The sequence below is a fragment of the Dendrobium catenatum genome, unplaced genomic scaffold, assembly GCF_001605985.2.
Source record: "Dendrobium catenatum unplaced genomic scaffold, ASM160598v2 fragScaff_scaffold_853, whole genome shotgun sequence".
Classification (NCBI taxonomy): domain Eukaryota; kingdom Viridiplantae; phylum Streptophyta; class Magnoliopsida; order Asparagales; family Orchidaceae; genus Dendrobium; species Dendrobium catenatum.
In genome coordinates, this window is record NW_021319315.1 from 93,375 (window position 1) to 108,114 (window position 14,740).

The 14,740-nt window shown below is 37.8% G+C and overlaps 1 protein-coding gene across 1 annotated transcript in view; it reads left to right on the forward strand.

Annotated features, from left to right (window-relative positions):
* Positions 1–9,269: 9,269 nt before the first annotated feature.
* Positions 9,270–14,740, forward strand: part of LOC110106092 (methionine gamma-lyase) — a 12,675-nt gene continuing 7,204 nt past the window's right edge. Inside the window, exon 1 of the mRNA XM_020835843.2 lies at positions 9,270–10,108. Coding sequence (XP_020691502.2) covers positions 9,337–10,108 — 772 coding nt within the window. The 5' untranslated portion in view covers positions 9,270–9,336. The remainder of the gene's footprint in view (positions 10,109–14,740) is intronic.

Genomic DNA, 14,740 nt, shown 5'->3' on the forward strand with positions numbered 1-14,740 from the left:
AGGACAAGAAGCCTACATCCTTGAATTGAACGAGGCCGATATCTCCGAGGTAGGAGACGGTGAGGTGGGCAGACTCCATGGGGATGATGATCTGCACGAGATGCATAGGCTCGGACCTCATCAGATCCAACGGCGGGCAGCACCCGCCCCCGCCGCGACCGCCGCGATCTGCCATATTTCCCCCTCTCCCGTTCTAACCAGCAAGCCTCGAAGAATAAGAAAAAACCTAATCCTTGCGCAGCAGGACGATCCGTGGACAGATCACGGCGCCATGGAGAAAAGACTTATCCGCTACGTGTTTCGTCCGGAAACAAAATCGAAATAACGACGATATCCTTACCCCGCTTTTATTCACCGGTAATGAACCGGAACACGTGCTGACGTGCATTGAACCCCTGCGACTGGGCGTCTCGGTACGTCGCGAAAGAAATAGGTTTCGGCGTATAGTTTTTTAAGAAAAGGAGTTTATTTAGCAGATTTCGGAGAGAATATCACAGAACGGTTGGCGGGTCAGTCGGGTCATAGGTGTCCGTAAGCGAGACGGCAGTATCGTGTTAAACGGTTGAGTTTTGTCAGCCATTTTTTTAAATATTTTAGAAAAACGTTTTTTTTACAACAATTTTTTTTTTTTTTTAAATTAGGGGCTTCATACAAACACATATGCTTGATTTGAATTAAGAAACTCTTAGTTGAGAGCAGAACTCCCAACCAAGAAAGCAAAAAAAGCTGCATTACAATAAATTATAAATATGTAATTGAATATATGATCATGAAAAAATAATATTTTTCAATTACTAGGCTAATAATATTTTAGAAAGCTTGTTAACAAAATTTCTATGCAATAAAATGACAAAACAGAAAATAATTTTGTCATGGAGGTTGGAATCACTTTTAGAAAAATGAAATGTTTTTTTAAACTGGTTCTTATTTTTTATTTTTTAAACATAATGATTTATATTTAAAATATTAAAAAATATTTTAGCCATTTCATTATTTCGATAATATGTTTTTCTGATAGAATTGTTAAATGATTTGCACATTCAGTTAGAGAAGTAGCAAAATAAAAACAAATTATGGGGCCGCAATAAATAAAAATCATAAGTATTTGATAAGAGTTGCAAAGAGTTGTCCTTAACAAAATTTAAATAAATCCAAGATGTAGTAAGTATTATGGTGTTGAAAACATAATATAAATTATTAAGGTAGAGGGATTACATTATTCTTTTCTTATAGATAAAGGTGGCATGACCTTTATGCGGCAAATGAGGCGCATTAAAATATTTGGGAGGTCACTATAAATGATTGAATCAATCCTCGTCAGTGGAGATGAAATAATCTAAAGGTAATGATAAGACAGTCCAAGAAGACTAGATGAATTATTATAAAGATAGTCAGATCAATCATCTCCTTAAGGTGGAGATAACACATTCTGAAAGCTAATGATTATGCAAATTATGAAGGTTGTGGAGACAACTAAATATGGTTGGATTGACCCTCCCTAAATGTTGAGACCATAAATTTAATGTCATTGGTGTTTGGATTGATCCTTTCAAGAGGTGGAGATGAGAAAATTTGAAGGTAGTAATTAGCAATTCAGGAAGGTCATGTAAGCAACTTGAAAATGGTTGAACTAATCCTCCCAAGAATGTCAAGACGACATGACCTAAAGGTGATACTTAAAGGGATAAATAAAAATTACGGTGGTCACAAAAGATTATTACATTGGTCTTTTCCTAAATATAAATATGATACCATCTAAAGATTGTGACATTGCAAGGAGGTCATAAAAGCCCAGTGGATATGATCGTTATATGTCATTTTAAGGTAGTTTTAAAAAAAAACTCAAATATGCACTTATGGATAAAGATGATGAGATAGTTCTTCTTTTGGAGAAAGAAGGGACAAAATAATCTTGATTAACAAAGGAATGAATATATAATCTATCTCCTAAAAGAAAGGAAGACTACAAGATTGGAAGTCAGCAAGTAATAGTAAGTAATTGGGATTGTCCTCATCTTAATTGAAGGGGTGTGCAATCGATGATATGGATTTAATGGGTATATAAATAAAGGCAATCAAAATAGTCATTACTTCAAACAAATGGTTGTTTACTGACAATCTAAAGTCAACATGTGTCTGGAGGTGATCTAGTTAATCTTTCTCTTGAAAGAGGATGAATTGATTGATTAGGCATTAACATGTTATTGAAGGCACACTCAATAAACATTTTCCTAAATAGATGAGTATAAACTAGATACTTATGAGTCAATGGAGAAGAGAGGATTCAAGATCACAAAAAAAAGTTGATAAAAGACAGACGGGGCAACACTTCTATTAAACAAGTCAATCACATTTTCCACGCTCCTGTATGACGCCGGCTTAGGTGGTAACGTGGTGACGGACAAGGAAAATGCGAGCTATCAAAACTTGCAACCCATGCATAACCCAAAAACTCCTTCTTGGGAGAGAATCACCACTTGAAACCCTTCAGGATACAAAAACCCAAAGACAGAGTAAAAACTACTCAAATATTATTCATCTCCAAATCTGTCAATTACAAGAGTTAGCTATGTATTTATAGTCAAAGGAAGCAACATAAAATGCTACACTTAAGAGAAAGAACACGCTATTCCTATATAGCCATACTACACCCCTATGAAATTTAACTAGCCTGAAGTTAACATATTTTAAAAAGCTCAGCTCCGACATCACTGTATTTGCGTGCAGTACTGTTGATCTGGGTCAGTGGAGAAGAGGAATATTTTGTTAATATGTGCAAAAGTATATGTTTGAGAGTTGTCTTGCATTTCCGAACAACAAAATTAATTTTGTCGTACGTTTTAGTTTTATGCATTTCCCAGTTTATTAATTATTCTATGCCTTGGCTGGCTTGAGTTAGCACAGGATTGAGAAGTAAAGGTTGCAACGATGGTGACCAATATTTTTTTAGGTTTAGTGGTGTAAAAGAGCTGAATTTGAGTGTCTGGGTTGTTTATTCTCACTGAGGATATATATATATATATATATATATATAATATAGGATGTGCATTAGATCTAACCCAATAAAATTTTATTTGGGATAACTTTTAGCCACTTTTTTTTCACTATTTCTAAGAAAATTATACTTGAAAGTTGATGTAAAAAGTAATAAAAAAATTGATTCAAACAAATTCTAAAAACTGTCCCAAAAGAAACCTAAGATTCTCTCATTTATTGTCAACTAGTGTGCTAAAAGTTCAAACACAATGTATTTAAATTTTGGTGTGTTTGTGCTAATCTCATATTTGAAATTGGTCGTGAACAGTATGTTATTATTCAACTTGTTAGAATTCAAATGAAACACAAATCAATTTTTAACAAATAAAAATAAATGAATAATGAGATGAATATGATTGACTTATTTTGTTTATGTACTAATCACTTAGTTATTATAATAAAATAAAATTATATATTTTTTTATTTATATGTGATATATCATCAAAATTGAGTATGAATCTCGAGGCAAAATTGAGTTGGAAACCTCCGAAATTAAATTCGGGACCATCCAAACTCTGTTTTCAGTAAACTTATAATCGAACTGAATGTCTCCAGGGGCGGATCCAGCTTCTTTTTTCAGGGTGGGCAAAAATATTTTTTTTTGTGGAGGATGAGCAAAGATGCTTAGGATTTATAAAATGATGACAAAAAATTTTTTTGAGAGGGGGCAAAATGCCAAAAATACCCAAAATATTCCAAACAATCCCTCTAAAAAATAATAATAATTTTTTGAGGGGGGGCATTTGCCCCCCCTCAAGTCAATGGGGGTCCGCCCATGAATGTCTCTAAAAGACGAACACATATGACACCAAATTCGACCCAATTTGAGCCCAAATGGGTCCAAATCAAATACCTAAAGTACATTTGGAATGTTCAAATCATAAATTGGATGACTAAACGGTTTCTAAAAGTGACATACTTATAGTCGAATCTAGCAGCTCGATAAGAAGAATCCAACGAGTCCAATATTTTCCAATTATGATATCATTAAGATATTCAAATGATAGTAAACAATCCATGATCAAGGAGATCAATATAAGCCATCCATTCAAACCACTCTCAAAATACCCTTGATCTCTCTCCTATTTATTGGTCATATCACTCCCAAAAAATTATAAATAGATCACTTGTTCTTCATTGAGGGGAACCCCAAGCAAGGAAGAGAACAGGGAGGAGGAAGCAAGGAGGGAGGAAGAGAAATTTGATATCTCTCTTGTTACCAAGCTCCTCCTCGACCACCGCTCGGCCACCGACAATTGCTAGACTTTCTCTTGACCACCGACTATCATTGGACTTTCATCCAGCCATCAACTGTCAACGGACTTACGCCCATCCACCGACTGCCATAGAACTTTCGTTGAACTTCCTCCCAACCACCGAGTGTCATCGGACTTCCGCTCGACCACCAATTGTCGTCGAACTTATGCCCGGCCAACCAATGAGCTTCGCCAGACTTTACGGGACTCCCTCCCAATTATTGATTGTCACCAACTATGGTCTCTCCGACCAACATTGTTGACTACGGTCCTTCCGACCCCTATCGCCAAACTATGATCTTTCTAACTACCGACGTCAACTGACTATTATCCTTCCGACCTCCGTTGTTAAACTATGGGTATTTCTGACATCTGTCGCCCACTGACTACATACCTTCCGATCTCCACCACAAGACTACGATCTTTCCGACCTCCATCGTCCGCCGACTACGATCCTTCCGACCTCTGTCGCCAGATTACGATCTTCCTGACCTCAGTCGCTTGCTGACTACTGTCCTTCTAACCTTTGTCGCCATACAATATTCTTTATGACCTCCTTTTCTTACTGGCTACAATCCTTTTGACCACCATCAAGGACTACGGTCTTTTCGACCTCCATCGCCCGCAAACTACAATCCTTCCTACCACCTTCACTCAATTATAGTCTTTCTAACCTTCGTTTTCTGCCAACTACGATCATTCTGACCACCTTCACAAGACTCTAGTCTTTCTGACCTACATCATCCACCAACTATGATCTTGTCGACCAAATAAATATGTCAATACTGATTCTTCCTATTTCCACCATGCAATACACTCTATATGATATATTTGTTACATCAAACCAAAGCCTTCCCCCTAAGGAAGGGCTTCATTTATAATCAACTGCAAACACTAGTGGATTAATTCAAACTGGGCAAAGCCTCGTAGTTTTCCCCCCTTTTTAGAGGTTTTCATGTAAAAACTTTAGTGTCTCTTATGAATGCTACACCCATCTGTTTTATCTATTTGTGTGTTGGATCTTTATATAGAGTTAAAACAATGAACTTTATAATTACCTACCGTCGCAAATATTTCAAAACGCAACAATATGAAATCAAGAAAAAATAAATACGATCAAAGAAAGAATTGATCTTATTTGACACTTTTAAAAAATCAAGCTTAAAAGATTTCTTTATTTATGATCTAAACAATGAAATAATCGAATATGAACTTCTTTACCAAATTAAACACAAACTTTTAGCAAATAAGAACATTGTTTAAGTAAACATTAGCTAAATGGAGTGATTTTAATGTTAAGAAAATCTTTCCATATCAAATTCAGCACTGATTAGGACATACTTTATTGGTTGATTACTGCATAAAATTAGTAGATTTGATTAATGCTTTGATTAGGAAAGCTTTAATTAGGAGGTCCAATTATTATATTGGTTTTCCTTACTTGTTTTTTTGTTTCAAATCTATATATAGATGTTGAGGGCTGTTGTAAGGTAGTACAAGAGAGTTAATTGTAACATTGTTTTTCCACAATAGTGAAATCATCCCTTACATGTGGGATGTGGACATAAGCAGTTTTTTGCCGAACCACGTAACTCGCATTGTGTTTATTGTATTTGGTTATGTGATTTTTGTTATTTTCCGCTTTCTAATTATGTGATCAGTTGAAAAGAAGTGTGCTGTGTGGCTAAAAAAAAAGTATTATAAGCATAAATATGAAAGGATCAGCTATTATTTATATAAATTCCTCTTAAACTAATTGGCATCCAAATTATAAAGTAAACCGGACAAAAGAGTACAAGCATTAATTGTGGACAATCAGTCTCCAGAATTGAATAATCCGAACTTGAATGCCTTTCTTATAATTAAGAAAGTTATATTTTGTATGCCCATCCCTTAAGAGAAAGAAGAAAAAAAGAATTTGTATATGATTCCTCTAGTGATGCGAGAATACACCACTTCGTGTCTTTTCCCTAGTGCGCAGGGGCAGGCGTGTAAATGGAAAGGGACATTTATCCATGGCTGCCTCCACCATTTAAAAGTGAAATGCATGAGTGGGCACATAATTTAAAGGAGAACACAGCATTATTGTGACATGCATAAGCACTATCAGAGACAGTATATACGGTATACCTTTCGTATGCACTGAGGCGAGGCATTGGATTATTTTAATGCAAGGGCTGAAGAAGGGAAAATTATTAGATGCGGAGATCGGATGTAGAGGTATGTTCGGACATCCACTTAAAATTTAACACATGCAGTGCACCTTGATTGCATTTTGAGTGCTCTTTTGTTGCATTTTTTTACTGCTACTTTGACTGTGCTTTACATGCGCTTTACCTGTGCTTTTGATGTGCTTGGCTTAAAGTTCTACAGACCCATTAAATATATAAAGTAAAAAACAAATCCAACGTGTCTACTCCACATGTAAATATTTTATTGGAATTCGAACGTACCTCTACATCCGATCTCCGCACCTAATAATTTTCCGTGAAGAAGACCGGCGTCTGGCAAGCTCACTATGAGCATCCATATGATGTGTACAAGTGATGAAATGCCTTTATTTTCATGCAGCTTATCTAGCTAGATCGATGATCTTTATATATATGTCCAGTTGGTGAGCTATTACGAGTCTATGACCTTGAGTTTCTCTGACAAATACTTGGATACAACCATGAGGACCCATCGCCACCTTTGCTGGCAAATTGGATCCCTATGTTTTCTCATTATCTGTGCGGCTCCCAGAAAACTCCTATTCACTAATCATCTGTGATGTTGGATTACTCCTGCTTGATCCGGTTACTTCAATTTTAGCTAAAAATTAGCTTTTATGTATTAGATAAATAAATTATACTTAGGAGATCGAGTAGGCTTGACGTTTTAATTGACAAATTCAATATTGTTGTCGGATAGACTTTCACTCATTTGGTAAGTAACTCTTTCATGCAAGTTGATTTGAATTGTGGCTTTATTAACGACTGTCGAATACGGTGTGCAGTCACCATCGCCGGCCCATCGGTGGCCACCCCCTCTCCACCATTTTCGAGCAGACAGACGACGAGGACATTTTCCAAAAGTGCATAGCAGGCTCATCTCCATATCCATTATCATGAAATATGGGTTGGCGACCATTGAAGAAAAAGCCAATGACGCGAAGGTCAATACCAACTGGCAAGGAGGCATGCGGCTTGAATGTCGTGGTAGACGACATGAAGATGTCGCCATTCCCACACCCATGAATATGCTTTTGGATCTGTTTGGATGGCTTCAGCTTTTTATGGTTAAAGGAGGACCAGATTCTATCCTTATTTATTGAAATAAATTAATATGAAAAAAATTGTGTATGCAAAATATGTAAAGATGAATTTCAAAATCAGAAGAGATTTAGAGGTAGATAGGGGTGTCAATTTTTGACACGACTCAAGAATCCGACACTAAAAATCCGGGTTCGAGTCAACCCGTTTGTGAAATGGGCGGATCAGGGTTTGAATTAATGACCCGTTTGAAAAACGGGTCGGTTTCGGATTGACCCGACAACATGCGGGTCAACCCGTTTAACCCGAATCCTGCGCTAGCCTCGCACGGACGTCGCTGGCCTCGCCTAGCCGCGTTTCCGATTTCCGGCCCTACCTCGCGCTAGACGCTCTAGCCTCGCCCCGAACGTGCAAGATCATGCAGGCCGCATGCAGCAGGCCTCGCGACTCGGGTTCGCAAGATCGTTCACGACTCAGGCGGCACGCCTCGCAACTCAGGTTCGCAAGATCACGACCCTCGCCTCGAGTCTCGCCCCCACCCCGGACGCCGCTGGCCTCGCAAGTAGCGGCCCTCGCCCGCACACTGCAATCGGTTAGTTGCATGGTCTCGCCCAGTTGTCTCCTTCCCGGCTTCGGATTGGCATTTTGCAAACGGGTCGTCGGTCGGGTCAACCCGACAACCTGCGCGGGTCAGATTCGGGTTAGAAATATCGACCCATTTGTAAAATCGGGTCGGGTTCGTGTTGAACCGTTTAGACTCGGGTCAAGTCGGGTTCGACCCGAACCAAATCCATCGATCCGTTTTGACACCCCTAGAGGCAAACCTATGGAAAATATTAAAAATAATATTTCTTTATTAGATTTAAATGAGAATTTTTTTTTTTAACATGGCACGATATAGGAAAATGATTCATTTAGATGAACCCATATAATGAGATAAAGGCTTGATGTTACTGTTGTTGTAAAAGATTTGCACTAAGATTAATATAATTTAAAGTATTACATATGAAATTAATCTTTAAGTAAATTCAAGAACTGCAAAACTTTGTTTGGGACGACCTTTTTAATTCATTGTAAAGCAGATTTTCAGTACAAAAAAATTTTAAAAGCAATAAAAATAGTTACCTAAAAGCTGTCCCAAACGAAGCCTAAATCTCATGTTAATATATTTTTCAAGTGTTATAAAACAAAATTTCCCTATAAATAATTATATAATAATGAAAATTTTAATATTCTGTATATGTGGTAGATCATTATGTCATCACATTTCATGAGCGGATCCCCACTCATGTGAGGGTGGGCATTTCCCTAAAAAAAATTTAATGCATAAGAGGGATAATTTTGGAATTTCTACCCCTCTTAAAAATAATTTTTGTCATAATATGACTCATATCTTGTATTGTTTGTCCATCCATTCGACATTTCATCTTTGCAAATAAATGATAAAAATTTCCTCTTGGAGATTCGATAGCATTATGCTGATTAAATTTTTTAAAATTTTATTTTATAAATATTACTATTTGATGTTGTTATTATTATTATTATATCATTATTATATTATTTTATTTGTTTTATTATTATTATTCTTATTCTTATTGTCTAATTAATTTAAAATTTGCCCACCTGTTCCTGTGACTTCGTGCTTTCCCTAACAAAAATACAGGCGCTTTTCCAAACCTACATAAACATCAACTTTCAGTAGAAGCACATGAAGAAGTTTATATCTTGATATCTCAGAGAGAAAGCGAGAGAGAGAGAGAGAGGTCTGCCAGGTTTAATCGGTTAGAAGAAAGATGTCCGAGTCAGTTGAATCTCAGAGCATCATCAACGCAGTCGCCAACTTAGCCGTCCTGAACAACCCATATGCTAATGAGCACACGAATCAAGAACGCAGCGCACCACCTGCGGCAGCTGAGCCCGCCGAATCACTAGCCAGCTCACGACACGAGTTCGGCGAGCACGGCGGCGTCAACATGTCCATCGAAGCTTCCGCAACTTTCACCGTCATGGATCCCGACACGCTTCGCAAAATATTCACCGGCGAGCTCGGCCCCGACCGCGACTTCTACCTCTACAGCCGCCACTTCAACCCCACCGTCCTCAACCTGAGCCGCCAGATCGCCGCCATGGAGGGCACCGAAGCCGCCTACTGCACAGCCTCCGGCATGTCCGCCGTCTTCTGTGCTTTGCTCCAGCTTTGTCCTGCCGGATCCCACATCGTCGCTTCGCGGTGCCTTTATGGTGGGACCTACGCGCTGCTGTCAAAATTCCTGCCTCGTACGGCGGCCGTGAAGACGACGTTTGTGGATGCGAGGGATTTGGAGGCGGTAGGAGGGGCGGTGCGGGACGGGGAGACGCGGGTGATATATGTGGAGACGATGTCGAACCCGACGTTGGAAGTGGCGGATATAGCGGGGTTGAGTGCGGTGGCGAGGGAGAAGGGTGTGATGCTGGTGGTGGATAATACGTTTGCGCCTATGGTTGTATCGCCGGCGCGGCTTGGAGCTGATGTTGTGTTGCATAGTGTTTCCAAGTTTATCAGCGGGGGAGCTGATATTATTGCAGGTATGCGCCCGTTATTATTTTTTATTTTTTTTATTTATAGGAAACAAAAATGGTTTGCTGTGTAGAATTAGATATGTTATCTGAATTTAATAATTTTGACCAAAAAAAAAACTCAGAATATTTTAATATAACTTTAATTAAGACTAGTCATAAAATTATTACATTTATTTTAAATTTAATATTCTATTCATCTCAAAATAAATATAATAAGTTTTAGTTCTAATAAGTTATAAGTTATAACAAGATATTGTGGTCAATCTTTTAAATAAAATTTTAATTTATTAGCACCAAAATTTTTAAAATGTCGAAATTAAAAAAACAAAAGAAAAATAGAAGACAAAAAGTTTAATAATACTTGCAGGAATCAACAAAGGGAGTCAGTGCATTAAAATATTGTTTTTTTTCTTATGAATAATAGTATAATATTCTTCTTTTTTTATTTTATGTTAACAGTAATTTCATACTTGTTGTGTCCTGGAGTATTTGCGGCGATAGAGAAATATGAAGTTTAACGTCTTAGCATTGTACGAAGATCCAACATACAATCAGATAAAAGATAGAGTGTAGCGTTCATAAGAGACACTATAGTTTTTACGTGGAAATCCTTAAAAAGGGGGAAAAATTACGGGGCCTAGCCCAATTTGAAAGAATCCACTAGTATTTGCACTTGATTACAAATGAGGCCCTTCCTTGGGAAAAGGCCTCGACTTGATGATAAAAATGTATATCATATAGAGCGTATTACATGGCGGGAGCTACAATATATACATGTTTGTTTGGTCGGCACGACCATAGTCGATAGGATGGAGGTCGGGAGGACCGTTGTCTGGTGATCGAGGTCGGAAGGACCATAGTAGGTGATGCAGGTCGAAAGGACCGTAGTCGGTAGGAGACAGGGGTCTAAAAGACCGTAGTTGGCAGGAGACCGATGTCAGAAAGACCGTTATTTATTTATGGAGGTCAGAAGGACCATAGTAGGCGACAGATGTCGGAAGGATCGTAGTCGGTAGGAGACAGAGGTCCGAAAGACCATTATAGTAGGGCGGTACTTTGGTAAAACTCTGAGCATCAGGTGGTAGCCTAATAGAACTTCAAGTCTCAGGTGGTGGTCTAGCAGAAGTCCGGGTCTTATATAGGTGGTGGTACGATAGAAGTCCGGGAGTCAGGTGGTGGTCCGGAGGAAATTCGGGCCTCATGTGGTGGTCCGACGGAAGTCCGGGGCCTTAAGTGGTGGTTTAGCGGAGCAACGATGTCAGGCAGTGGTCCGGTAGAGCTCAGGGCTTCAAGTAGTGTTCCGACAGAGCAACGATGTCAGGTGGTGGTATGGCAGAGATGAGGGCCTCAAGTGGTGGTCCGACGGAGCAACGACGTCAGGCGTTGGTCCTGCGGTGGTCCGATGGAGGTGAGGGCCTCAAGTGGTGGTCCGGCAAAACTCCGGTGATAATCGAGGAGGAGCTCCTTCCTTATCTTCCTTCTCTTCTCTTCTTCTATTCTTGCTTGAGTCCCCTTTCAAGAGGAATGAGGGGCCTATTTATAGATTTTAGGAATGACATAACCCATAAATAGGAGAGGGATCTAGGGTAAATAGGGAGTGGTTGGATGGACGGCCGATGTTGCATCCCTTGATCATATACCGTTTGTCGGACATTTTAAGGTCTTAGTGATGTCGGAATTCAGCGATCTTGGGCTTGTTGGATTCATCTCATCGAGCCTCTCAATTCAATTATAAGCACGTCATGTTTGGAAATTGATTGGTAATCCGAATTGTGGTTCAAATCCTTCAACAGCGCTCCAGACCCTTGATTTGGACCTATTTGGGCTCGGATTGAGTTGAATTTGGTGTCGTTGGGTTCGTATTTTTGAAATGCTCAGTTCGACTGTAAATGTATTGAAACAGAGTTCAGATGGTCTCCGAACTAATTTTTGAATTTTTCAACTTGATTTTGCCTCGAGATTCCACTACAGGAAAATCACCCATTTCCGGCGGTAATTGAACCTTTTCCGGCGGTTTTGTAGTTTTCCGGCGATTAAATTACCGCCGATAAAAACGGCATAGGAAAATGAATTCCAGCGGTTTTTTCCGGCGGCAATTTTGTCCGGTGGCTTACAGGCGATCTTGAACCGCCGGTCAAATAAAAAAAAAATAAATCCCGCTCCTCCGGCAGCCAACCCCGCTCCCGCGGCTCAACCCCCCGGCGCTCCAGCAGCCACCCGCGCTCCGGCCAGCTCCCCCCGCGCGGCTCCCGCGGTGTGCAGCCAGCTCCCCGCGATTTTTAAATTCGAAATAAAAAAAAAAGAAAAATAGAAACAAAAGTTTAAGAATCTTCATTAATCAACAAATTATGGTCAGTTCATTAAAATTATTGTTTTTTTCTTATGTGATATATTTATAATATTCTTTCTTTTTATTTTATTTTAACAGTAATTATGCATACTTTGTCCTGAATTTTCGTCGATAAGAAATATGGAAGTTTAATCTTATCATGTTACAAGATCCAACTACATCAGATAAAAGATATTATTACGTTCATAAAACACTATTTTGACGTGGAAACCCTTAAAAAAGTAAAAAATTAACTTCCTACCAATTTGAAAGAATCCCTATATGCACTTATACAACATGACCCTGCCTGAAAACCTTCGACTGGATTTATGAAAAATTTATATCTAAGACGATACATGCTACTACAATATAACATTTTTTTCTGGCACTACCATAGTCTATAATTAGTCTAAACTTTCTTTGATCAGTCTAAAGTGACCATAGTAGTATCATTCAAAAACTATTCTGTATTTATGCAGTGGTCTAAAAGACCGGTATTTTCAGTTATACCGTATGCAGAAGACTTTATTATGTTAGTCAGGAGTACCATTATATCGACAGATTCCTTGAAGTGATCGTAGTCCTAAACATAATTCCGTAAATACCATTTATATATCTAATTTTTAACTCTTGTACCATCCAGTTTACCCTAATAAACTTCAATGGTCTCAGTTGCTAGCAGTAATCGTTTATATACGGTTTCATAGAAGTTCCTTTATTCAGTTGTACTGATAAAGTCCTTATCATTCTTTTTTCCGATAATCGCCCTCAATTTTTTCCTGAATAAAGTCCTCTCTTATATTTTTTATAGCTTAGCAACCGATTCAGCATTGTTCCTTATAGTCTCATTCTTCAATTATTGTTCCTGAATATATCCAACTATCAATTTTTTATGCAGAAGTCCTCAATTTCGACTAGCACCGTCAATCTATTTTTCCTGCGCGATTTTGTCCTATGGATACCTCAAGTTCTGCGTGTCCTCAAACCTCGTGTGATAATCGTATAACTCCTCCTTATCTTCCTCTCTTCTCTTCTTCTTCTTAGTCACTTAGTCCCCTTCAGAAATGATTCCTATTTATAGGATTTATAAACATGAAACCCATAATTATATAATCTAGTTAAATATGTTAGTTTTCTTATGACTTACCGATTGACCCTTATCATATACCTGTTTTTTCTGACATTTTAGATCTTATAATATCGTAATTCATCATTGCTTTTTGGTGATTCATCTCACACCTTCAATTCCAAGATAACACGTCATTTTTGAATTATTATTTAATCCAATTTTTTCAAATCCTTCAACAGGCCCTTCAGATCCCTTTATTACCTATTTTTCGATTGAGATTTTATTTTTTTTCTGTTAAGTTTCGTATTTTAAATGTCTCATTTCACTTTAAATGTATTGTAATCAGGTAGTTTCAGATGGTTTCTCCGCAACTAATTTTAATTTTTCCAACTTTTTTGCCTCGATTCCACACAAAAAATCACCATTTCCATCAGCCTTTTCGCTTTATTAACCTTGTCCGCTTTTTTATTTTTTTCCGGCATTAAAATACCTCCGATAAAAACGTCATATGTAAATAATTCCAGTGCTTTTTCCGCTCCAATTTTGGTCCTTCTTACAGCGATCTAACCCGTGTTAAATAAAAAAAATAATAATCCCTGGCTCCTCATCCCAACCCCGCTCCTTCTCAACCCCCTGCGCTCCCGTTTCCAGGCACCCCGCTCCCTCCTCCTGGCCATCTCCCCCTCGCCTCCCTCTTCTTGTCACCATCTCCCCTCTTCCGGCTTCTGTCTCATGCTGTAAGCGTATTTTCAACACTTCTTATTGTTAATTTCAAACTACGACCCTTTCTTAATGTAAAAATACATTTAATTTAAACTATTTATCTATTAAACTATACTCCCCCAATAAAAAAAAAAAAACTTAATATAAAAAAATATAAACTACATTAATTAAAATAAAAACTAATAATTAAATAAAAAAGTAAAAAATACAACTAACATTATTTAAGATTAAATAAGTATATATTAATTTAACTTTTAATATTATTTTTAAATCATTTAAATGTTTAAAATTTTATTCATTTTTTTATTACAATTTTTAAAATGCCTCCAAACTTAAAAACCTCAAAAAATTCTCCAAACCTCCTAAAACATCTCAAAAAATTCCGTCTGAAACAGTTTGATTTCTTATAAATTCTGTTTTCGACAAGTAAATTTTTGAAACGTTCAATTACTGAAATTGGAATTTTTATTAAAAATCGCCTCACGTTCTTTAAAAAATACTCTAAGAATATAATTTC